Source organism: Phoenix dactylifera, chromosome 5 (genome assembly GCF_051530095.1).
Source record: "Phoenix dactylifera cultivar Ajwa chromosome 5, Ajwa_hap1_PhDact_Kaust_v1.1, whole genome shotgun sequence".
Classification (NCBI taxonomy): domain Eukaryota; kingdom Viridiplantae; phylum Streptophyta; class Magnoliopsida; order Arecales; family Arecaceae; genus Phoenix; species Phoenix dactylifera.
The window spans coordinates 22,038,264-22,060,887 of NC_143194.1; the positions used below are offsets into that span (position 1 = coordinate 22,038,264).

General features: G+C 43.8%; 3 protein-coding genes across 6 annotated transcripts; 1 reads left to right on the forward strand and 2 right to left on the reverse strand.

Moving 5' to 3' along the window:
* Positions 1 to 421: 421 nt before the first annotated feature.
* Positions 422 to 2,666, reverse strand: LOC149753491 (uncharacterized). Of its 4 annotated transcripts, none has more exons than XM_089930733.1 (4): positions 1,218 to 2,666; positions 816 to 1,121; positions 698 to 720; positions 422 to 549 (listed from the first exon to the last, which is right to left on the reverse strand). In XM_089930733.1, the coding sequence occupies exons 1-4, from the start codon at positions 2,621 to 2,623 to the stop codon at positions 509 to 511; spliced, it is 1,776 nt and encodes a 591-aa protein (XP_089786859.1). In that variant the 5' UTR covers positions 2,624 to 2,666; the 3' UTR covers positions 422 to 508. The 4 variants fall into 4 exon arrangements, with proteins under 4 accessions (XP_089786859.1, XP_089786858.1, XP_089786856.1 ...); XM_089930732.1 differs by having other exon boundaries at positions 665 to 720; XM_089930730.1 differs by having other exon boundaries at positions 442 to 549; positions 633 to 1,121.
* Positions 2,667 to 8,279: 5,613 nt separating this feature from the next.
* Positions 8,280 to 13,867, reverse strand: LOC148700091 (uncharacterized). Its single transcript, XM_089930734.1, has 7 exons — positions 13,496 to 13,867; positions 10,500 to 10,676; positions 10,176 to 10,420; positions 9,856 to 10,059; positions 9,470 to 9,753; positions 8,975 to 9,367; positions 8,280 to 8,867 (listed from the first exon to the last, which is right to left on the reverse strand). The coding sequence occupies exons 2-4, from the start codon at positions 10,666 to 10,668 to the stop codon at positions 9,874 to 9,876; spliced, it is 600 nt and encodes a 199-aa protein (XP_089786860.1). The 5' UTR covers positions 10,669 to 10,676; positions 13,496 to 13,867; the 3' UTR covers positions 8,280 to 8,867; positions 8,975 to 9,367; positions 9,470 to 9,753; positions 9,856 to 9,873.
* Positions 13,868 to 14,241: 374 nt separating this feature from the next.
* On the forward strand, positions 14,242 to 17,188 carry LOC103706868 (7-deoxyloganetin glucosyltransferase-like). Its single transcript, XM_008791126.6, has 2 exons — positions 14,242 to 14,941; positions 15,040 to 17,188. Exons 1-2 carry the CDS (start codon positions 14,431 to 14,433, stop codon positions 15,960 to 15,962), a joined length of 1,434 nt encoding a protein of 477 aa, XP_008789348.4. The 5' UTR covers positions 14,242 to 14,430; the 3' UTR covers positions 15,963 to 17,188.
* The last annotated feature ends 5,436 nt before the right edge of the window (positions 17,189 to 22,624 follow it).

The window sequence follows — 22,624 nt, forward strand, 5'->3', positions numbered from 1 at the left end:
TTGTTGGAATGCATGATTGAGAACAATGGTTTCTTCAACATCATTGGGTTCTAAATCACTCATCTGTGGCACATCCCATATACCTCGATGTTTGAATCTTTGGACAACTTTCCAATTGCCACGTCTCTCTGCAGTGTCATTAATATAGAATACTTGCTGCACTTGACTCGGTAGTACAAAAGAATCATCTTTGTACCACCGACTTCTTGTATCAATGCTAGTGCAATGCGCATCAACGCAGAAAGTTTTTTTACTTCCAGTGTTGAACCATTCGCATTGGAACAAAACAACTTGTTATCCGAACATATATGTTAATTCCCAAACTTTGCACAAGTAACCGTAGAAGTCAATCGGTTGCCCTTCATGGTCCCCTTCAACAACTAACCCACTATTCTGGCTTTTGCGGCGGTTGTCACGTTCGATGGTATGGAATCGGACACCGTTACAAAAGCACCCTGAATATATGTTGACTATCGGACGAGGACCGTTGGCCAATGACCATAATTCATCAGTAGCTTCCGGTGATCGCTGGTTTCGAAGTTGAGTCATCTATAACAAAAAAGTGACATAATATGTTACTTCACTTTCAAATGCAAGGATAACGGTCCTACATGTTAATTAATTTTGCTTACGCGATCTTTGAACCACTTGGGAAATTCTTTACGTTGTCTGTTTGTGATGTCAACTTCACTCTCACCTTGTATGTAGTTCTTGTGTTCCCTATTCGACATTCCGTAACGTATAAGTAACATATAAGTCTAAAACAACTAAATATACAATAGCTGAACCTTAATAAGCAAGTTAAAAAAACATACTCTCGATATTGATCCACTTCTGAACTATTGTATAAGACAAACCATTCAGCCATCTCGAGTTCATTGACCGGCACATCAGGTCCCCTTCGGATTAACCCAAATGGTCGGGCACTTTGAGTGAAGACTGCTAACCCCGTGCCATGATCACCACCGTCATCATTCCTTTCTTCTCTGTTAAACACTGTTTCGATTCCATTGAGGTACATTGAGCAAAATGTTGTACTCTCTTTAGAAATATAAGCCTCAGCGATAGAACCTTCTGGGTGAGCTCGGTTGGCAACAAATCCTTTTAGAACTCCGAGTAACCTACGATAAATAATAGCTCAATGTTAATAGAAAAATTCTTACATGTACAATAATATATATGATTACTATTCCTACTATACGGTTGCAAACAATTACCTTTCAATTGGATACATCCATCGATATTGCACTGGCCCTCCAAGAATAGCCTCGCGAGGCAAGTGAATAGCTAGATGAACCATGACATCAAAGAAGGCAGGAGAGAAAATCTTCTCAAGCTTGCAAAGAATAAGAACAATTTGGTCCTCTAATTTTTTCAAATCAGCTTTTTTTAATGCCTTGGAGCACAATTGCTCAAAGAAATTGCCTAACTGAAATAATGCAGTATTAAGTTTTTTGTTGAGGTACCCACGCATTCCAACTGGAAGAAGGCATTGCAAAAGAATATGATAGTCATGACTTTTCAGACCCGATAATTTACCACCTTGAGTACTTACACAGCTAGATATGTTTGCCGCATAGCCATCTGAAAACTTAATCGATTTTAAAAAATCACAAAACCCTTGTCTCTCTTGCGGGGACAATGTGTACAATGCTGGAGGCTTCTCATAAGATCCGTTCGCCCATTTTTTTAGGTGTAACTCCTTCCGTATACCCATATCTGCCAAATCCATGCGTGCTTTTTCTGTATCCTTGCATTTCCCATCTACGCCCAGTAATGTCCCAACAATATTTTCTGCAATGTTCTTTTCTATGTGCATGACATCCAAGTTGTGACGCAGCTTGAGTGTTTTCCAATAATGGAGATCAAACAAAATGCTTTTCTTGGCCCAAATCGTGTCAGCATCTTTGCCCTTTTTTCTTTTCTTATTAATGCTTGGATGCTTGCCCAACGGCTTGTATGTCCCTGAATTAATTTGCTCCAAGATCTCTTCTCCCGTGAACTCTCGTGGCCTTGACCTGTCCTCACTTTTACCATTAAAGAGCTTGCTCTTTCGCCATATGTGGTTCTCAGGCAAGAAACGCCTCGCACCCATATAGCCAATCTTACTCCTCAAACGTTCTGATGAAGCATCTTCGTTACAAATGGGACAAGCCAAATAACCTTTTGTTGGCCATCCAGACATGTTACCATATGCAGGAAAGTCATTAATGGTCCACATGAGAGCAGCACGCATTCTAAATGTACTTCCACTAGAGGCATTATAAGTTTGCATGCCATCCTTCCAAAGCTCTTTCAACTCATCAATTAATGGCCTCAAGTAAACATCTATTTCTTTACCGGGAGCCATTTTTCCGGGAATAAACAATGACAGCATACAAAATTGCTCTTTCATACACTTCCAAGGTGGAAGATTATAAGGCATCACGATAACGGGCCACATACTGTACGATGTGCTCATATTTCCAAAAGGATTGAAACCATCGGTGGCTAGCCCTAACCTCACATTCCGCGGATCCTTGGAAAAATCAGGATGTTGCCGATCAAAGTTCTTCCATTCCTCCCCATCAGCCGGATGTCTTGATGTTTCGTCATCCACTCGCTTCTCCTTGTGCCATCTCATATCTACAGCTATTTTCGGAGACAAAAATAAGCGCTTCAATCTCGGTGTCAGGGAAAGTACCGCAAAATTTTATGAGGGATCTTCTTACCGTTACCATCATTCAGCTTATATCTAGGCTCATCATATATAGGGCATTTCTCCAGGTTCGCATTCTCCTTCCAAAAAAGAGCACAATCATATTTGCATGCATGAATTAGCACATATCCCAAACCCAAATCTCGTAAAAATTTCTTGACTTCATAAAGGGTCCATGGAACAGACTTATCACACTCCGGTAGAATTTTCTTGTATACCTTCATGTTCATGTCAAAAGAGGAATTGCTCCACTGGTTGTACACCTTAATATGAAGCATCTTAATAACGAATGATAATACTGTAAAAGTTTTGCAACCAGGATAAATGGGTCGTTGAGCATCATCGAACAACTTATCAAAATTCTGTGCATCCTCCCTCCCCAAGTTATTAGGCAATTCGTCAATATCGTCATTCATGAAAGCGCCCATGTAAACATCTTCCAGCATATTAGACAATTCTTCCCTATCATCGGTGCCATCCCCAGCCATTCTATCCTCAACACCTCCACCATTGTCACAGTTAGCATTATTTGAAACACAAGATTGATGCACGTGAACCGATTCTCCGTGTTGCACCCAAGTCTTGTAAGAAGGCGAGATTCCTTTCAACATCAAATGAATCTTGACAACTTGAATGCTTTATTTTTTGTCATTCATGCACTCGACACAAGGACACCAAATATCATTTGCTGAGCCTAAATTTGCCACCACAAATTCAATAAAGGACTTCACCCCTTCTTTATACTCTTTACTCTTCATTCTATTTTTTATTGTTATCCAACTCTTGTCCATTTTGACTGACCTACAAAGTACTTCATCAAGTTAGATTGATTAGTTTATAGATTTATTTTTGTATCCTGCAAAAAAAAGTTGCAGCAGAAAACCAGGGACGGCCCAATACATTTGGAGGCCTAAGACAAATTCAGTGAATGAGACATTTTCTTTTTATTATTATTATAATCATAATAAATTTTAATAAGTATAAAATAGTTAAAAAAATGATATGAAAATAGATAGCTGTCAAGTATACTATTTCAACAAAGATGCATGAATCTAACAAAGATAGACAAGAAGCCTCTTCAGTTTAATATAATTCTTGAATAGGAGCATGAAAAAATATTTAGTTTAAAAGAAATCCCATCTCCCATCTCCCATCTCCCATCTCCCCTCTCCCCTTCCATACCACAGCACGGCAACCATTCAACCCAAATAGAAAGGGGAAGAAAAAATTAAAAAAATCTCCACCCTCTAAGAAGTCCATCTCCAATCCCCCTATCTTTCTTCCCGATGGCCCAGCTGGATCGGAGTAACGTGAGGGAAGGAAAACCAAGACCAAAACACTCCAATCCCCCTATCTTTCTCCCCTCTGTTTCTCTCCACCCAAAACAAAACCACCGTCCCCAAATCCCTCCTCGCTCTCTCTCCCTGCCGGCCCAAGAAAAGGACCTCGCCCCAAATCTCCTCCCCGGTGGCTGCGGCGGCGGCGAAGGAGGAGAAGCCCTCCGCGGTGGCTGCGGCGGCGGCGAAGGAGGAGAAGCCCTCGTCGGTTTCTTCTTCTCTCGCCTCGCCTCCAAATTTCCCGACAAACCCCGAGGATCCCCGGCCACCGCTCCCTCTCCCTCTCCCTCTCCCTCCCAGCCTCTGCTAAATAAATGGGTTTCTTCTTCTCCCGGCTCGCCTCCAAATTTTCCGACGACCCCCGACGACCCCCGGCCACCTCTCCCTCTCCCTCTCCCTCCCGGCCTCTGTTTCTCTCCCAGCTTATCAATTCCCCTCCCGGCTGGCCTCCTAATTTCCCGACGACCCCCGGCCACCTCTCCCTCTCCCTCTCCCTCTCCCTCTCCCTCCCGGCCTCTGCTAAATTAAAATCCAGAGAAGAGAACGTACCTTGGGACGCCGACGCCGAAGGGATGAGCGAACGAGCGAACGGGCGATGCCGACGTGTAGGTGAAGGCGACGTGCGGGTGAAGGCAAGGAGAAGAATAGAGAATTAGGTTTTTTTTTATTTGGTTTCCCTGCATCCATACTTTTTGCAACTAAATTTTTTTAGTCGCTAGAGATGAACCTTTAGGGACCAAAATTTAGTCGCCAAAAATTTTACCTCCAGCCCGCACGAAATACTGGACTCGCTCGAACTTGGTTTTGATTTTCCACGATCAAATATGCATTTAGTTGATGTAGAACAATCATTCAGTAACTAAAAAGGATGCGTGCAAATTTATTTCTAAGCGGATTTTCGATCCTGCCCGTAGGATGTTCAAGAATTCTATATATTTTTAAGCAAATTTCCGTTCCCGCCACATCCTCATGCCGCGTATCCTGTCGATCCGTATATTTATTTGATAAGGAGTCAAGCATCGAGCTCGAGCTTTTAAAATTATATTATAATAATAAAAATAAAAAAAAATTTAAGTATGAAGAAAAGTTGTGGGATTGAGATTTAGCCGAAGAGACAAGGATATGCATGCCTAAGTGAATTAAGGTGTCAAACGGCACCGTTTGAAAATAAGCAGTTTTTTTTTTTTTTTTGAACTTAGAAATTAGCATTTTATTGGGGCTAGCACAACATCGCTCGATTTACGGGAACCTTCCACTACCAAAAGTTTGGTCACTAAAAAACTCAAACTTTCTGCCCAATTTTTTTATCGGAAAAAGGCGCCATTCGTAAAAGTTTTTCTGGACTAAATTTTTTTTAGTCGTTGGAGGTGAATTTTAAGGACCAAAATTTAGTAGCCAAAAGTTTTACCTCCAGCCCGCGCGAAATATTGGACTCGTTCCAACTTGGTTTTGCTTTTCCGCGACCAAATATGCATTTCGTCGGTGTAGGATAATTATTCCGTAACTAACAAGGATGTTGGTCGCAGATAGCCTTCTTTTCAGCGACGAAACGTTAGTCGCCAAAAGTTTAGGATAATTATTCCGTAACTAACAAGGATGTTGGTCGCAGATAGCCTTATTTTCCGCGACCAAACGTTAGTCGCCAAAAGTTTTACCTCCACCCCGCCAACTTGGTTTTGCTTTTCCGCGACCAAATATGTATTTCGTCGGTGTAGGACAATCATTCAGTAACTAATAAGGATGTTGGTCGCAAATAGCCTTATTTGCCGCGATCACAATTCATGTAGTCGCCGAAAGTGATCGCTGAAAGTGTATTTTCTTGTAGTAGGTACTTCTCTATTATTGAGTAAATTGCTTTCTAGCTAACATTTGCTGGGTCTAAAATACTTGCACTAATAGGTGCCCAAAAGTCGTATCTTCAACTAGGATTTTCTGCAGTGTGCGAGCTGCACCATAAGGCTATATAGCCCTCGGTGGCAATCATTACAAGATAGGTATTGTGTATGATACGATACATACTCATGGACCCGCTATGTTTGATGGTTGTACAGCCTACGTTGGGCACCGTCAAGAGATGGATAGTGCATGCTATATATGTAATCCAATTAGAAAGTAGGAAGATTTTTCTCAATTCGCTCAACTCAATCTTCCCAAAAAAATTTTTTGAAGAAGATGGAAGAATTGCAAAAATAAAGCTTAAATCCCCTTTACTTCTATTGATGATAAAAAAAAAACAAGATATACAATCTATGGAGAGGATTGAGGAGAGCTCGGGAACAGGAGCTGGCCGGAGGAGCATGTCAATAGAGGGAGAGGAGCATAGCTTCTCTCTCTCTCTCTCTCTATCTTGCTTAGGGAAAAGATAGACGGACGTGAAAATAATTTTCCAATATGGCGAAGGGAGGCCTCGAGTCCAAACTAACGAAACTTCTCCATCTCCGCATGGTTATCAAGCATGTCCTAATCTCAATCCGACGGTCATGGTTTGGCGTGCAAAAAAAAAAATATATGTATATAGAATAGATCGATCATACATACCTAATATTAATATATCTGTTGCTGGAAATTGGACCCGGGGGCGACCGTCGGCCGGAAGGGGGAGGCTCCGCCGCCTGAGCGGTGGGTGGCAGTCCGTCAGCGGGTGGCGTCTTCCTGGAGACCTGCAAGAAGCCGGTGGCCGGGCTCTCCGGCACCGGAGCCCAGCCACCGGCCCTCCGATGCCTAAGTCAGCACAGGGGCAGTATGTGGAGAAAGATGGACCGAGAGAGATGAAGAGAGAGAGAAATTAGAGTCCGAGAGAGAGAGAGAGTCCCCCCCTTTCAGTGGAGAAGTACTCCTTTTATAGAGAGGGCTAGTTCACCTGTGATGTGATAGAGTCTGCCGTACGATCAGTCTTTTAATGCCCGATCATGTAAGTCAATGCCATCATCGCAGGAGATTAGGCCGGAGCCCAAATCGTCATGGAGCCACGCCGTCATTTATGGGCGTGTGAGTTTGCCGTGAAAGGCTGGGTGTCCGTAGGCGATGGAAGCCATACGCCTTAATTGTTGAGTAAGCGGAGGGCCTGCGAATACCATGCGCTTTGATTGTTGAGTAAACCGGGAGTCTGCACGACTCGTATACATCGGTTGTTGGTGAAGTCAACACGTAATCTCCCGACTAAGCTATGGGAGGACGTGGCCTTAGGATATGGTTTGGGCGTTCTTGGGTTGGCCAGGCTAAGTATCGCTAAGTCGGACCCTGCCCAGAGGGTCCGCTCGGCTGGCCCCTCCTCAGCGGAACACGCTCAGCCGGCTCCTGCTCGGAGGAACGCGCTCGGGTGGTTCCCGCTCGGAGGGAGGCGCTCGGCCGGTCCCTGCTCGGAGGCGCGCGCTCTGGTGGCTCCCGCATGGGGGTTTGCTTGAGCGGCTTAGCCTGCTTGGCGGGCCTCTGCTCGGCGGTAGGCGCTCGGCCGGCTCCTGCTCAGAGGAGTGCGCTCGGCCGAGGATGCGGCGACACTTTTCCCCCAACAATATCCTACAAAATAGAAAATAAAATATTCAAAACAGATTCGGAATGAACAACAAATCAATCCATAGAAATTCGGCCGAATGCTGAACTACATAAAAGTAGGCAATCCAGTTGGCCCTTCTATTAATTTTTCTGTAAATGTTTCTAACCATACACGCACTGCAACCCGCACTACAAAAGAAGGAATAACTCCCGGCGCTTTTTTTTGTCTCTACCGACGCTTATAAGCGTCGGCGAATTCCCAGCCCACGCTTCGCAAAGCGTGGGTCAGACGTCGGGCAGGTGGGCGTGGGTCGGGTTTAACCCGACGCGTCAACAAAGCGTCGTTGGTCTATGCCGACGCTTTTAAGCGTCGTGCCTTTTATCAGACTCCGACGCTCATAAGCGTCGGCGAGAAGGGTTGGTTGCTATGGTTTTAGGCCGACGCTTAAAAGCGTCGTTAAAGGCTTGCTTTTCCCGACGCTTTTAAGCGTCGTTTATTTTATCAGACTCCGACGCCTATAAGTGTCGGCGAGAAGGGTTGGTTACTATGGTTTTAGGCCGACGCTTAAAAGCGTCGTTAAAGGCGTGCCATTAGGTTTACGTTCCTGTTGCTTTTCCCGACGCTTATAAGCGTCGGCATTAAATTTTTTTTAAAAAAAAATTTTTGTAAAAGTAATTTTTAAATACTCTGTGTACATTAAATTCTTACAAAACAATAGAAACAAATACACTGAATCACATATATAACAAAATACGAGTCACAAACAAGAACTTTGATTACATTCATATTATCATATTTGATTACATTGTACTTCAAAAACATTCTAAAAACATACAAGTCAAATTCCTAAGTACACAATCTACAATATGTATCAAGGGTCGGCATCATCATCTCTACAATATTGTCATTAAGCTTGGGGCGAGCCCAGTCAACCAAGCTCTGCTCCTTGCTCGGGCGAGTCTTGTCCACAGACCGGCGTCCTATTAAGAGCTCAAGAAGGACAACCCCGAAGCTGTAGACATCACTCCTAGCTGTCAAGTGACCTGCTCATAGAATAAAATATGATTCAAAATGAACTCACAGCAATTAATTAGAAAAGCAAATGAATGGATGTTGCATTCCATTCTAACAATGAAGGGAAGCGGAAGAAGGCACATAGGTTTTGATAGATTCTACTTATCATGTTGCTCAAAAAAGATCTCATGATCATCATACAAGATTAATCAAAGGAATCTCCAAAATTTTAAAAACATACAAGTCAAATTCCTAAGTACACAATCTACAATATGTATCAAGGGTCGGCATCATCATCTCTACGAGTAGATGAAGTATCATCAACCTACAAGAAAAAAAATTATTTTAGAAACTAAAAATACGAAAGTCATCACGCTCATACAAGAATACATTATAATTACATAAAATATTCAAATAGATTTAGTTATGTACCGAAGGAGCAAATCTCTGCAAAAAGGATGAAATATGGTCAAGCTGGTCCTGCAAAGATTGTATCTTCAACTCTTGGCTTTGCTTCAACTCCGCCATATCAGTCATATGACTCTGCCTCATCTCCTCTATCCTTGTCTCATATGACTGCTTTATCTGTGCCATCTCTGTCTTCAAACTACAAACCTCTGCAGTGCTAGTACCTTGTCTGGCATCTTGGGTATATCGGCTCACTGCAGACAGCTGAGTGGGGGTAACTCCGATACCGTAACCCCTCACGCGACCATAACGTTCTGGGCCCATCAATTCGGCATAGACCTGAGCCTCGACGCGACTGGCCGCGTCGGATGATGATGACTCCCCGATGCGCTCTGAAATAAGATTTGTAGCTCTTTCCTATATCTCTCTCAAAAAAACAAACAGTCACATTAATAATTTAAAAGAAGTAAAATTAATTAAAAAATTATGATAAAATAAAAATGAATACATAATACATACAACTATATCTCTCGACTCGTCCCGGACAAAGCTGCCATCTCGGTGAGTGTGGGTCATCTTATAAAATTCTACCTCACCAGGCTCCCTTCCATGCTCTACTATCTACACATACGGAAAGTATATGGGCAAACTATATATCATGATACGTGCTATATGTTAGTAGAGTTTCAAATAGTTTCAAAAGAACTTACGAATTCATTTCTACGTCTCGCATAACTCTTCGAGCCTGAAGTATGAGGAACTGCTTGAGATGCTCGTGCAGCTCTACCAATATTAGAATATGTCTGCCAAAATAAAAGCACACAGTATAATATGATTCAATTTATATATTTGCAATCTATATTAGTAATAAAGATAATAGAAGATATTGAAACAATATACATGACCTGTCCTCTTTCAGAAAATCAGTAGTGAACAAGCTCCCTCCACTGCTGAGGGTATACATCAGGAGGAGTCACACGAGCAACCTCCTCCTCTGTCATACCCTCGCGCTTGAAGTCCGTCTTCAATTTTGCTTTATATTCTTTCCATTTGTGGTTGAGGGACTTTAGCACCCAATCATGGCTCTCTGGAGGGAGTACAAACTTACCCTACAACAAGGTACAGAATGTTATAATAATATTAAACCTCTAAAATAAAATTATGGTACAAAGCAAATTAACATACAGAAGGTGTCGAATTAAAAAGAATAAATTCAATTCATTACCTCTATAAGTTTAAGAAGCTCAACCTTATACGAAGGAAGCATGTCATTCCACTTCGTATAGTTGAGCGGACATAGCTGACCCTTGCGTGCAACCGATCCTAAAAAGCTTGATAGTAGACTTCCAGCTCTATTGATGGGCTGCCCCAATTCGTTGCATCGGATGATGATCTTCTCACCCGGAGGAAGCTTCCACACATCCTTTGCTTGAGTGGGTCCCCGTCTCGTCCTCACCGTCCCTTGTCCATCTATTAAAATTAAATAAAATATGTCTTAAAAAGTTGAAGACAAATATGAACATAAAATATGAACTTTAAATCGAATTACCCTGGATCCGGAGATCATCCTCCGGGCAATCAGCAGGAGGCTCGCGCTGAGATCCTGACTCGTGCTGCTGATGCTCATATGGCTGCTGGGACTGTAGGGACTGATCAGAAGTAGATCCCACCTGAGAATGCTGGAACTCCACATCTCTAAATCGTCTCCCTCGGGGCATATTGTTACCTGGTATGCACAAAAAAGAATCAATATTTGGTTAAATGATAAATTTATACTAAATAAAGTTCCATTGCCATGGAGGCATCATCATCTTGCTAGAAATTTTAATGCTTTCATGGTCGTAAACATATTACTGCATGGTTGTAAGACTTGAAAAGAATGACATCAACTTTTGGTTGTTAGACTTGAAAAGAATGAACCAAATTGGACACGACATGCTACATTATAGATGTTCTTTTTGCTCTGAAAGAGACCACCAAGCTCAATTAATTGACACCACAGTTGGAGAGCATACAGAAATGATATCTGTATTCAAGATGAAGGATATATGTAAATGCAAGTGGGCAACACATACTATGCTATTTTAGATTTCCGGAAAGAGAGAAAGGGGCATTTTAGCTAGCCTAGTTAACTACTTTACCTGGATTAGTCCAAGGTACTAGCATTATACATGTATGTCAAATACTATCAATTGTTCCATGGAACGAATCTTGATTTTGTAAAATAAAGAGAGAACACATCTCAGACTTGTCCCAACAAAATGCATAAGAATCCAAAAGCTTCTTACATACTGTTGCTGCTTCTATCCCAATAGACATCAATATCTTGAATTATCTTATCGTACTGGATACATTGAAGCAGGGAAGTGGGCAGGTGATTGGTTCCACTAAGATCCAACTTGAGCTCTCAAGTGGAATGAGGGTCCAAGTAAATCATCTCCATGGTTGATTCCATCAGACAGAGAGCACTGAGATCAAAATGCTTTTCTGGCTTTTGAGCTGTTTCATATGGTGGAGGTGTTACTTGAGAGGCAGCCTTTGGTTTCATGGCTTAGCACGTTTCGATGGTCGAAATGGGGGGCATTATCACTGCCTCCGATCAGTTCCTGGTCTATCCCAATAGTTTGATTTGAAATGACTCTGTAACGTTCAAGTATCGTAGTAGAAATGGCCACTGGAATTGAGTGGTGCAATACCTAACTGCCACTTCAGTTATCATCTGAAGGATGGGTAGTTTAGGTGCTAATTTATGTGATTTATAATTTAGACCATCCATTTTAATCTGGCCATCATCACCTAACCTTTTTAGTGTGTGTGAGTGTTCAGCATAGGGAGTAGGAAAGAACAGGAAGACTGTTCAGCATCGGATTCCAATGAAGCCATAAACCACCTTCCAAAGCAGCAATAGATGAATCATCATTTAAACAATATAATTGCATAATTGGCGCTTGAAACCAATGTTAACTCTCAACTGATTCAAGGAACAGATGCCTACCAATTAGCTAAAGATATTGATTCACTAAAGATATTGCCAACCCAGATCGTCCAGCACGTGCAGTTCTGCCCACACGATGGATATAATCCTGTTTTGCAACAGGACACAAGAGGCAATGAGTAAGTGATTACAAGAAAAAGAAAAGCCAACGTTCAGAAATCATCTTTAGAACAATTGACAGAGATGAGAGGTGCACAAAAGTAGGCCTTCTGTTTATTTGGGAAATTTTTTCATTCGAGAGTCCAAGAAGCATAAAAAATGATATCAGGATCAGGAAAATATGATACAAGTAATCACTAGATTTTTAATCAGTATAAACTAACATTTAATGCACTATGAACTACAACAAAGAAAGCTGATTTTTTAAGCATAAAAATACAGACATGTAACACATTGCTTGACAACAATATGGTCTATGATTAATTAGTTAAAAGTAGAAATGACAAAGTCAAAAGAAACTGTCATCGTTATCACAATATTCACTCAAATGTAACTAAAATTAGCAATTACAGAAGACTGTAGAAATTACAACTGTGCATCACCCAAGCTGAAAATGTGTCAACCCAGTCTACACAAACATAATCCGACTAAATCTATACTTCATAACTACTGAAGATACAGAGTAATCAGAATTTTTTCAACATTAAAAGGTGCACCATCTTTTACAACACTGGAAAGCTTAGTCTACCTAAGCATGTGGTCTAAAGTCAAAATGCAGCACATTGACCCTCTCAATGCATAACTTCCTGATTAAAAGAAGATCTAAAGTTTGTTCTCAAAACCAAGCTCCAATGACCAAATTGAGTGATACAAACCTTAGAATTGCTTGGAATATCATAATTGATAACCACATCCACCGAAGGGATATCAAGACCTCTACTAGCCACATCCGTGCATATAAGAATGTTACATTCTCCAGCCTTGAACTTGTTCAAAGCTCCCAATCTCTTGGCCTATCAGAAACAGCAATTGAAAAGAGTGTCAATGATGATTCATCTTACAGTTGCTCCCAAATGCAATGTAAGGTGGCATCTACATCAACTTCACATTCCATATCAGGATCCTATCCTTCATTGCTACCGTCCTTTCTTGGCAACAAATCACTAGCAGTTGGAACATACAACAAATTATTCATTTTAACCAAGCTTTTCCTCGTTACAACAAGTTCAAATGGTACACTGCTAGAAAAATCTTGAAATTCTATACAAGCTTCAAACAATTTACTTAGCCTAGCTACTGGCTTGCCGCTGAACCTTTAATTCATAACAAATTTCTAAGGTAGGTAGCTCTTGGCTGAAACTATCTACCACAAAACCTAAATTGACAGAGAGAGCACGGAAGGAGACCTAATCATATTTTGTAAATTGTCCCGCAGTTTATGCCCATGGCGAATAAAGATCTGATCCTAAACAATAGGAAGAAGACTAAATGAACGTGACCACAGTTTAAACCCATGCTTCAAATCCTCAGACTTTAAAATATTACATACCAGAGAGGAAAATCGCAAGGCTTAAAATAAATACATGGTTGAGGATACTAGGATCACTTACCTCAGACGACGGCGAGGTCGACGGTGGCCGAGTAGCTAGGGCTCGGGATGGAGGATTGATGTCGGCGCGCAGCTAGGGCATCGACCGAGAGAGGATGGGCAGCAGGAGGAGGAGGAGGAGGAGGAGGACGAGCAGCAGCAGGAGGAGGAGGAGGAGGAGGAGGCTTACCTCAGAGGAGAAGGAGGAAGACGGCAGCGGGGAAGCACCGGCTCGCGATGGAGGTGGGAAGTCGGCGCGCGCACAAGTAGGGCATCGACCGATAGAAAATGGAGGAGAGGGGGCTGGGCGAACGGAAGGAGGAAGACGGCAGCGGGGAAGCACCGGCTCTCGATGGAGGTGGGAAGTCGGCGCGCGCACAGGTGGGCATCGACCGATAGAAAATGGAGGAGAGGGGGCTGGGCGAACGGTTGGAGGGTTTGATGTTTTCTAACGACGCTTTTATGCGTCGTCGTCTCTAAATCTTTTACCGACGCTTTTAAGCGTCGTTGTATCTAAACCTTTACCGACGCTAGGAGAAAGCGTTGGCAAAGGTTGGCGCTGAGCCAAACTTTTCCGACGCTTTCCCCTAGCGTCGGGAAAAAAGAGTCGGCAAAACTCATATTTGTTGTAGTGCCGACCCCAGGGCTGGAATCCAGACGTAAGATGATGCCAACTTTTCGTCAAACCCGTCCTCGGTACGTTTCATACTTTTCCTCACGATATCTTTCTGACATTTTCTTATGGACAGGCTGTGATCAATTTAAATTGTCGCTCGCTGGTAGCCCTCCAAAAGAGGTGACGCTGACACTCCTTCCTAATGGCCATATAAAGCTCGGCAACCAAGCCCTTTACATCTACCAAATAAACAGCCAAGCCCTTTACATTCTTCAACCAAAATAAGGAAAAAACCGCCTTCTACGCGCGCGCACGGGGAGAGAGAGAGGGAGAGCGGAAAAATGGCTTCCACAGTTCCAGAGAGGCCTCATGCAGTGCTCATCCCCATCCCAGCCCAAGGCCACGTAACCCCTATGCTAAAGCTAGCCAAGCTCCTCCATTCCCGTGGCTTCTACATCACCTTTGTCAACACCCACTTCAACCAAAACCGCCTCCTCAGGTCCGGAGCCATCTCCTCCCTCGACAGCCTCCCGGAATTCCGCTTCGAGTCCATCCCGGACGGCCTCCCTCCTAGCGACGAGGATGCCACCCAGGACGTCCCCTCCCTCTGCGATTCCATCCCAAAAAATTGCATTGCCCCATTCCGTGACCTCATCACGGAGCTCAATGACCCTTCCTCTCCTACACCCACGGTGTCATGCATAGTTTCCGACGGGGTCATGAGCTTCACACTCGATGTTGCCAAGGAGCTCCGAATCCCCGAGGTCTTGTTCTGGACCCCTAGTGCATGCGGCGTCATGGGCTACCTCCACTACCAGCATCTCATTGAAAGAGGCATCTTTCCTCTCAAAGGTTGCTAGATAACTTTCCTAGCTAGGTTAAATCAATAGATACAACCACAATATCGAGTCATCAATATTTACAGTTCTCCTCTCTTAATTGGTGCGCAGATGCCAGTGATCTCACTAACGGATATCTCGAGACCCCCATCGATTGGATATCGGGGATGAAGAATGTCCGGCTAAGGGACTTGCCAACCTTTCTTCGTACGGTAGACTCCAAGGACATCATGTTCCATTTCTGTAACCGTGAGGCCCAGAGATCATCCATGGCGTCGGCGATCATATTAAACACCTTCGACGAACTCGAACGTCCTGTATTGGATGCGATGGCATCGATGCTCCCTCCGATCTATACCATAGGCCCTTTATCCTTGCTCTCTCGCCAAATCACCACGAGCCCATTAACGTCGATAAGCTCGAACCTGTGGAAGGAGGACCCAGCTTGCTTGGAGTGGCTCCAAGGGAGAGAGCCCGGGTCGGTCGTGTACGTGAACTACGGAAGCATTACGGTGATGACGAACGAGCAGCTGATCGAGTTCGCGTGGGGGCTGGCTAATAGCAAGCATGATTTCTTTTGGGTGATCAGGCCTGACCTTGTGAAAGGTGACTCAGCTGTGCTTCCACAAGAGTTCTTGAGCGAGACCAAGGAGAGGGGTCTGCTGGCGAGCTGGTGCCCGCAGGAGGCGGTGCTATCGCACCCCTCCATCGGAGGGTTCCTGACTCATAGCGGATGGAATTCGACGTTGGAGAGCATATGCGGTGGAGTGCCGACGATAAGTTGGCCATTCTTTGCCGAGCAGCAGACTAATTGTAGGTATGCCTGCACGGAGTGGGGCATCGGGATGGAGATTGACAGCAACGTAAAGAGAGAAGAGGTGGAGAGGTTGGTGAGGGAACTGATGGAAGGGGAGAAGGGAAAGGAGATGAGGAGGAGGGCGGTGGAGTGGAAGGAGAGTGCAATCAGAGCAACGCAACCAGGTGGTTCTTCTTTTCAGAATTTCGACAGGTTGGTCAAGGACGCGCTGCTATGAAGAAAATGCGTTCATATTGATGTGTAATCAGATGCATGGAACTAGGACTTATGTAACAGTTTATTCCCTATGGTTGTAATGTGTTTTGATCCTGCTATTTCTTTCGAGCAATAAATTATCTTGTTCCCTGCAATGTCACGAATGACACTAGCTCTACTGATAAACGTACCTTGATCAAAATATATGAGAATCGTAAATTATCATATGGGTGCCAATTGATATATAGTTTCTCACGTAAAAGTTAATTTGCAGTAGTTATGACATCTTTTTGAAGATTTGAATCACACCAATAAAAAATCCCACGCGTGCTCTGCTGGGAGTATACATTTTTTTATATAAGTAAATAAGATTTATTATAGCTCTAAAAAAGCACTGAAAAAGGCTTTGTTTTTTTGTAGTGGTAGTTTTCAATGCTGGAAACAATATATAAAATTTTAGTCAAATCTGGATAAAAACAACCATCCGATGATTCTACAAAACAACACTTTTCTTCCAAGCCATGGGGGTTTCATCCTTAACATTTTGCTTTTCTTTATTTATTTTTTTTTAATAATATAGGTCCCATATGAGGAGGAACACACCAACAACTATATACAGATAAGTGGAAATCAGAAAATAAAATATGTGCAAAATTGCAAAGAATATTTATGCAAGTCAAGTGGAAAAGGCCTGGCTTAGCCTAAGCCTATCTGCAGAATTTTCTCCAGATTTGATTTTCGAGAGCGAAATGGTTTATTTTCGTGTATCAAGAAAAAAAGTTCCGGCGGCGGGGTTCTAGTTTTAAGATTACATCTTTGTCGGTCGATGGGGCTGGTTCAACTGATTGGTATTACTAACTATTCTAAACTTTTAGAAAAGTCCAATGTTTAAACCCTGTTGATGCCATATTGTACATGATATCTTTGAAAAACTTAAATAGTTTGATCAGGTCACATCAGTTACATTAATAATGTGACAGAAAAATTGCATGTGCATTGAGAGAGTAGCTGTGATGAATACACAAGTCAAAAAAATGTGAACGTGGCTGCCATTGTTGACCTATTCTGCTTGTCGACGGAGGCTAAGGTCAACAATTATTGGATTCAACGAGCAGATAACAAGAAGGCAAGTGGGGGATGCAAGGGATGATGCAACTCATTTAGGATTTCTCCTAGCAATAAAATATAGAGATACAGTATGTTACGGAGGCTAAGGTCAACACTATGGTTCCCAGGTAATGGATCCATTGCCCTTTCCCATCAATCGGGAAAGACTAAAAAAAAGGATGCCGGCTTTGGTCGGTAACATAAAATCCAATGATCCTTGTCGTGAGCAAGAAAGAAACTACAAGAGATGGGTCTCCAAGGCTATCTTCAGCATGATTCCGATTCCCGTAGTTAGTTTATCAACTAGTCTCTTGTCGGTCCCTAGCCTCCTGGCACAAGCATAGACCATGACAAAGCAGCCACCCATAGATTAATTCCGTAATCAAGCACTGCTTGAGATTTGACGATCTTGAGCTGGAGACTCAGTCAAGAATCGAAAACGCTGAGTTAATTAATCTGCAATCCAACGTAATCGGAGACGCAGTTCATGAAGCTATTATGTCAGCCATGGCTCTATATGTAACTTGAAAGCATCGTGTACTGGACCAGGAAACCTTCACCTATAATTATTATCTAAATTTTGTTATTATGTTACTTTCTCCTGTTTTCTACAAGGATCTTATTGGCCACTTCGCATCCGTGTGATGTCACAAAGTGATGGGAATATGTTTGCTGCATAGGAGGAGAAAATGAGGAATTTTGATGAGATCAAACATATCACAATTTCGACTAGCATAGAACTATTGCCGTCCTTGAATCTAACCTCCATGTTGTAGCTGCGAAATAATGCCTCAGTTGATTTCTCGTAGTTCCTTTTCCGGAGTGGTTGCCATGAACCAGGACGAGCAAGAAAGCAAGTAGGGACTGTTTGGCCCGACATGTGACGTTAAACGGCTGGCCAGGTCCATCCCCCCTTGGGGTGGACCCAAACAAAAAGCCAGGGCTGATCCAGGAAAAGTTTGCGCCTGGCGTCAAGGAAAATTGGACCGACTTAAGAAACATCCAAGCAAAACAAATGAGTGGATTTAGCTCGCCATCGCTGACCAGCGCAACGATGGCAACATGGTGAGAGCAAACTCTGTGGTGAGGTTCCCTCAACTTTGACCCTTGAAGGTGGCCAAACCAAGGAGGACAAGCAACGACAAGAAACTAAGGCGGAGGCCAAGCCAAGCCCAACCTCCCCAAATGCCCACTTGATGACTTTGGAGGTCAGCCATTTTTCATTATTGCCACGCCAAGCCGAACCTCATGTTACGCCTGACGAGGATAACTTGTTTCTCTTAGCACTGGGCACAGCACGCGTTGGCCCTGCGCGCGCGGCCTCAGCCTTGCGCAATAGGCGACCGACCCACTCGGGCACCACTGGATACTGCGCGGCGTGCGCAACCTTGGTCATTCAGGCCTTGGCTGGCGCGCACGTGCGCAAGGAGCAGGCGCGCGGCCAGACCGCACGGACACACAAGGAGTAGGCGCGAGGCCGGCAGAATGCGTGTGCGCGAAGAGGGAGCATTGCCAGCAGCCCCGCGCGCGTGTGGCCTGCGCGCCTCAGGCCCGGGCGCCTTAGGCCTGGGCTAGCACACGTGCACGCAGGACACGGGCGCTGGCAAGCGGCCCCGCGCGCACGACCCATGTCCGCACGCGGGGCGCGGCTATCCTTGCGCGCCCAAGTCAGGTCCCGCGGACGCAAGGGCGCCCAAGACCATCAGCACAGTGGCCAGACCAAGCCAACCAACCAAGAACCGCAGGAGATAGCAGGCGGCCCCTGGCCTGCCCATGCCCACGCGCGGACCACTAGATTGCATGTGCCAAGGGCCAGGCCAGAACGCCATGCCACAGCCAACTGCAGAACCATGGCCAAACCGCAGGGCCACAACCAACTGCATGCTGCAGCCAACCGCAGGGCCACAACCAACTGCAGCGCCATGCCATAGCCAAACCGAAAGCAGCCAACTGCAGGCCACAGCCAAACCGCATGGCCACAGCAACTGCAGCGCCAGCCAACTGCCAAGGCCACAGCCAACAGCAGCGCCACAACCAGCCAACCTCACGGAACCACCCAAAGGGCCTGCTGCAGCACCACAACCAGCAAACCGTAAGGAACAACTGGTCAAACCACTCAGCAACTGGACAACAACCATACCATCTCATCAGCCAACACCAATGCAAGGTTTGCAGCAGTTGCCATCAAGTTATCCAGCCATGAAGGAGTTAGAACTGCAGAAACACATGGCACCCTTTCATGAATTGTAAAGGCCTATATAAAGGCCTAAGGGAGGAGTGTTGGGGGACTTTTGGAATATTTTTTAGCCACCATAGAGTGTGTTTGGCTGCAAGGCTTGGGTAGGCATAGTGCCTGATTTCGGTCCTTAGGCACTTGGGCTAAGGTAGGGTAAATCAACCCTCCTTAAATTAGGCTAAGGTTGGGACATCAATCCCTCCTTAGAGTCATTGTATTTTCTTTCTTCAATTGGAATCAAAGCAGCCACTTGTTGCCTTAAGTATCTATTTGAGTAGTCCACAATTGGCCTTATTTGCCAAAGGTTCCGAAAAGAAAATCATCCTCCATTCTTAGCCAAGTCAAGCTTAGAGTTAGAAGGAATCAAAAGTGCCAAATTTCCACATTAGCCCGGCGTTATCTATCATCGGTCAAGGCGGCACAACATCCCAAGGCCAACACCAAGGAGCAAAAGGGACGTTATTGGTGTGGGAGGCGACTGACCAACGCGACGACCCCACTACTGTGATGTTGGCCCCCCTTCATGATGAACGTGTTGCCCCAATTCCTAGATACTGACATGAACTGTCTTCATGGATCTACGAGGCCAAGATTGGAAACCTCCCAAATTGACTCACCTTCAAGAATTTCTTTGGGTGCCTGAGTCACCACATGGAGGATGAGTTGTATCATATCACTCTGATCATTTCTTGCCATAACAATTGCCCTTACTAAGATTATAACGGTTGTATTGACAACAATAGATATAGGATTATTAGGCTTAATAGAAACAACTAAAGCACAAAAAAAAAAAACCAGGAATGGAGACTAGACATAAAAAGTTAAATATAAAATAGCAAATAAACAAATGATTGGAAATTAAATTAAACCCTTTCAGCTGTCTGATTGATGAAGGAAATGAAAAATCCAACAATTAGTATTAGAATGCCGCTAATAGCTTATTAGGGTTTTCGAAAAAAAATGAAAGGATGTCCGGAAGATCACCCAAATTCATTAAAAGAAAGAAAAAGTACAACAAAAAAAGAAAATAAAAAAAATAAATACTGGAGAACTAACAAGCCCAGCTAGTCCGTGCAATATTGAGTAGCCCCAGCCCGACAAATCCCATCGCCCCAACAACCCTAGCTAGCCTAAATAAGTACCAGCCCAACTATCTTATCTAATTTAAATTCAAAAGTCCTAGTGACATCCAGCTAGTCTCCATCGAGATGACCCTCTATAGAAGGACTTTGATCATAGCCATATCCTTCGAGGAAAAGTAAAGCAGGATAAATCTACCTTTGCACTATTGACCATTGGATCATCCATTACTCACTTTGAGATCTATGATGGTAGACGAATGAAGGACTTCGTAGCACTTTTAGAGGCGTGCATGAACCAATGGTGGATGGCCGCCAAGGAAGGCGGATCCTTCCGTCGCGCAAGGATACAATCGTGATCCTTCCGTCAGATATAACCATGACAAGTGGCTCCTCCACCATACCACCATATAATTCCATGTCCACCTCTTCGACCTTGTCGTCGAGCTTTATAATTCAAAACAAGTATATTGAGCCTGATAAGGAACTGGAACTAGACCATTTAGCCAGCCTAGATCCAAGAGTAGCCCAGACAAAAGAAGAAGTAGAAGTTCGAAGAGAAGACGAAAGCAGACTCTATCTCCTCCTCAAACTCCGACAATGAGAAGTTCTTCGGCCTCCGCTTCAACCTTATTTAGAGCCTCTCCACCTCTCTCCCTTCCACCATTAGAGAACCCAAGCCCCAATCGAAGCACGTTGTCAAATTCCTTCGATCTTCCTCTATGAACACAGCCGCCACCAATGCTTAGACCGGAACTAATTGCCATCAGGATTCCTTGGTTCCTTGGTTTAAGAGATTGAAACCCCTTTTTCTGGGTGGGTTTTGCATCACTGATGACTTGTTGCCACTGGCCGCCGATCACCAGTTAGCCAGCCGTGAATCTCCTAACCTCCAGTACCCCACCAGCAGCCACACTCTCTTTCTCTTCGTTAGTTAGATAAAGAAAAAAGTTTATTCTCTCCTTCTCTCTCCTTTCTCTCTCTTGTTTCTCTCTCTTTATCTGGACTTTATCTGTCTACTTTTTCTCTAGGATTGTTGGATTCGATAAGGACTCCTCACGGTGACTTTGAATCTACCTTGGTGAAGAATTTTGATCCATGGTCGTCGACCGGTGTTACAACCTCCACCTTGGCCTTTGTCATACATTGTTGCATTTGGTCACCCCCAATTTTTATTGAATCATCTGCACTCTAGTTCAACCATGATTAGATGATATTCGTTTTGATCAGACCAACCAGAGTATCTGGCACTCTTGCTTGATCAGCCCAAGCTAGTTAGCTAGTTTATATTCTGATGTCAATGGACAGTTAAAATTTTGTATTTGAATATTTGAATTATTTGATCATGATGGAGTTAGTAGGTGGATCCTTTTAGCTATAATCTGTTAATTTTAATTTATGGAGTTCATTAGAAAATTGTTCATCTAGGCCTTGTATGAACTTTAGGGCACCGCTATAGGGTTCACGCGGCCATGTCATGTGGTCAATCTAGATGACAAGTTCTGGGCGTGACAAAAGTGGCATTGGAGCTTAAGATTTAGGAATTCTAGAGTTTAGGTTCAAAGTGGGTGTGAATGGGAAAATCTTTAAATTGTGCATAAAAAATAAAAAAATAGAAACACAGGTTATGACTTGTTAAATACACTCCGGATATTGAAGCAATCTTAACATGATGAAAATAACTCGTGTAGGTTGACATGGGGTGAGGGAGTGGACATGGGCATAATAGAAAGCCGACCTAATTTGCTGATGGCTTCATTGCTTGAGCATCCTCTGAACAACAAGAAGGTGCTCCACCCTTGCCGACCAGGGGTACACATTAGTAGGAACACTCCAACGACCCCACTAGAAGTATTTCAGAGACAGAAACTCCAGAGATGGGAACCTCGTGTGAACCTTAAATTCAGCCTGGGAAAACACTCTATGCTTCTCAGCTGATGCAAGCAATGATGCAGCAACAAACTGCTTTCAAATTAGATATGGTAAGAATGATGGAGATGCAGCAACAGCCGCAGCAGAGTTTCATGGAGTAGCAGCAACCATTTATGCAGCAGCAATAATAATTTATGCAACAGCAGTTGCTGTAGCAACAATTGGTGCACCAGCAGCAGTTGCAGCATTAGGAGTAGGTGTTTCCTTAGTAGCAGTAGGGGGTTAGAGTTCAGCAAGAGCATCATTTTAGTTTGACAGAATTTAAGAAATTTGCACCATCAGCTTTTAAAGGCACTTCTGTCCCTTTTGAGGCTAAGACCTAGCTGAATG

Excerpts from the sequence above, each read along its gene's own strand:
- LOC149753491 (XM_089930730.1), bottom strand. The coding sequence starts at position 2,623 with ATGAGATGGCACAAGGAGAAGCGAGTGGATGACGAAACATCAAGACAT. Across the intron at positions 1,122-1,217 it reads TGGATGTATCCAATTGAAAG|GTTACTCGGAGTTCTAAAAG; the intron begins GTAATTGTTTGC and ends TATTTATCGTAG.
- LOC148700091 (XM_089930734.1), bottom strand. The coding sequence starts at position 10,668 with ATGCCCCGAGGGAGACGATTTAGAGATGTGGAGTTCCAGCATTCTCAG. Across the intron at positions 10,421-10,499 it reads GGATGATCTCCGGATCCAGG|ATGGACAAGGGACGGTGAGG; the intron begins GTAATTCGATTT and ends TAATTTTAATAG. Across the intron at positions 10,060-10,175 it reads AGCTTCTTAAACTTATAGAG|GGTAAGTTTGTACTCCCTCC; the intron begins GTAATGAATTGA and ends ACCTTGTTGTAG.
- LOC103706868 (XM_008791126.6), top strand. The coding sequence starts at position 14,431 with ATGGCTTCCACAGTTCCAGAGAGGCCTCATGCAGTGCTCATCCCCATC. Across the intron at positions 14,942-15,039 it reads AGGCATCTTTCCTCTCAAAG|ATGCCAGTGATCTCACTAAC; the intron begins GTTGCTAGATAA and ends ATTGGTGCGCAG.